This window comes from Opisthocomus hoazin, chromosome 26 (assembly GCF_030867145.1).
Source record: "Opisthocomus hoazin isolate bOpiHoa1 chromosome 26, bOpiHoa1.hap1, whole genome shotgun sequence".
Taxonomy (NCBI): Eukaryota; Metazoa; Chordata; class Aves; order Opisthocomiformes; family Opisthocomidae; genus Opisthocomus; species Opisthocomus hoazin.
In genome coordinates, this window is record NC_134439.1 from 7,027,010 (window position 1) to 7,028,572 (window position 1,563).

General features: G+C 39.0%; 1 protein-coding gene across 1 annotated transcript; it reads left to right on the top strand.

The window, feature by feature from the left end:
• Window positions 1-347: 347 nt before the first annotated feature.
• On the top strand, window positions 348-1,307 carry LOC104326728 (olfactory receptor 4D9). Its single transcript, XM_009931535.2, has one exon. The coding sequence runs from the start codon at window positions 348-350 to the stop codon at window positions 1,305-1,307; it is 960 nt and encodes a 319-aa protein (XP_009929837.2).
• The last annotated feature ends 256 nt before the right edge of the window (window positions 1,308-1,563 follow it).

Sequence of the window (1,563 nt, forward strand, 5' to 3'; positions counted from 1 at the left end):
ACTATAACGGAAAATTAGAAGAATAGCTTACATGAAGACACTTAGCATATAGATATGTAAATTTAGGCATAGAAATTCTGAACTGAATCCTCCTGTTTAGAGCCAGATGAGATGCAATTTATGGTTGACTGTTTTCAAGTACATACTGAAAGGATTTGGGCAAGGAGGATTTCTACAGGCATAAACTCTTAATGCAAGAAAAGGAGCTGAAGAAATTCAATGGCCTGTTATATTTGATGAATAACAATAGAATATCAAGTAGTCTCTTCTAAACAAAAATGTTAATGAGTAACAGCTAGTTATTACTAAGAGTGTTATCTTTCTTGATTGCATGCTACAGGATACCCATGGAGCAGGAGAATTATACCACCACTGTGAAAATTTTTTTCCTTTTTGGTTTTACCGAAAGCGCCATGCTGCAATATATTCTCTTTACAACTTTCCTCATAATCTACTCAATGACCTGGCTTGGAAATGTCACCATCATCACCACAGTAATCACAGATCAACAGCTCCACAAGCCTATGTACTTTTTGTTGGGAAATTTAGCCTTCATAGACCTCAGTGAATCATCAGTGACTCTGCCCAAGATGCTGTGGGACCTCCTGTCTGAGGTTAAGACCATTAGTTTTTGGGGATGCATTACACAGATGTTTTTCTTCCATTTCACAGGAGGTGCTGTGTCCATCCTCCTCATAGTGATGGCTCTGGATCGGTACGTGGCTCTCCATAAACCTTTGCAGTATCTAAAAATTATGAATCACAACATTCTCCTCAGGCTGGTAGCAGGAGCATGGATAGTGGGGTTTGTTCATTCTGTTGTGCAGGTAGCACTGGTCATTCAGTTGCCATTCTGTGGACCAAATTTTCTAGACAATTTCTACTGTGATGTCCCACAGGTAATCAAACTGGCGTGTACCGATGTCTATGTGGTTGAGCTACTCATGATGTCCAATAGTGGACTGCTTACAATCCTCATCTTCATTGCCCTGATTGTGTCGTATGCTGTCATACTGGTCAAAATCAGGACACATATCACAGAGGGGAAGCACAAAGCCTTTTCCACTTGTGGAGCTCAAGTTGCGGTGGTGAGCATCCATTTTGTACCCTGCATCTTCGTCTATGCACGTCCATTCCAAAAGCTTGCGGTAGACAAAGCCATGTCATCTCTTTATACAGTCATCACTCCAATGCTCAATCCCATAATCTACACACTGAGGAACACGGAGATGAAGAATGCGGTCAAAAGATTACTCAGCAACATCTTTCTCAGAAGGGGAAGCTCACAGCTGTCTTTACTTTCTTAGATGGTTATTTTCTTGTACAGAGAGATGTAAAAACAAAGCAGATACTGTCAAGTTAATAATTGTCTTTTGCATTTGAACAAGAAGGAAATTTAAATAACAATAATTAGCATGAGACTAAAATGATAATACTGTCTCCCAAGGTAATAACTTCTTGGGAAACAAAGTGGTCACTGATTAATATAACAGTGAATGTGCATTATAGAGAAAATAAAGAGCAATAGCACAAAAACAAAAATGCTTCTTTTTTTCTGTTACA

Coding starts and splice junctions, on each gene's coding strand:
- LOC104326728 (XM_009931535.2), top strand. CDS start 348: ATGGAGCAGGAGAATTATACCACCACTGTGAAAATTTTTTTCCTTTTT.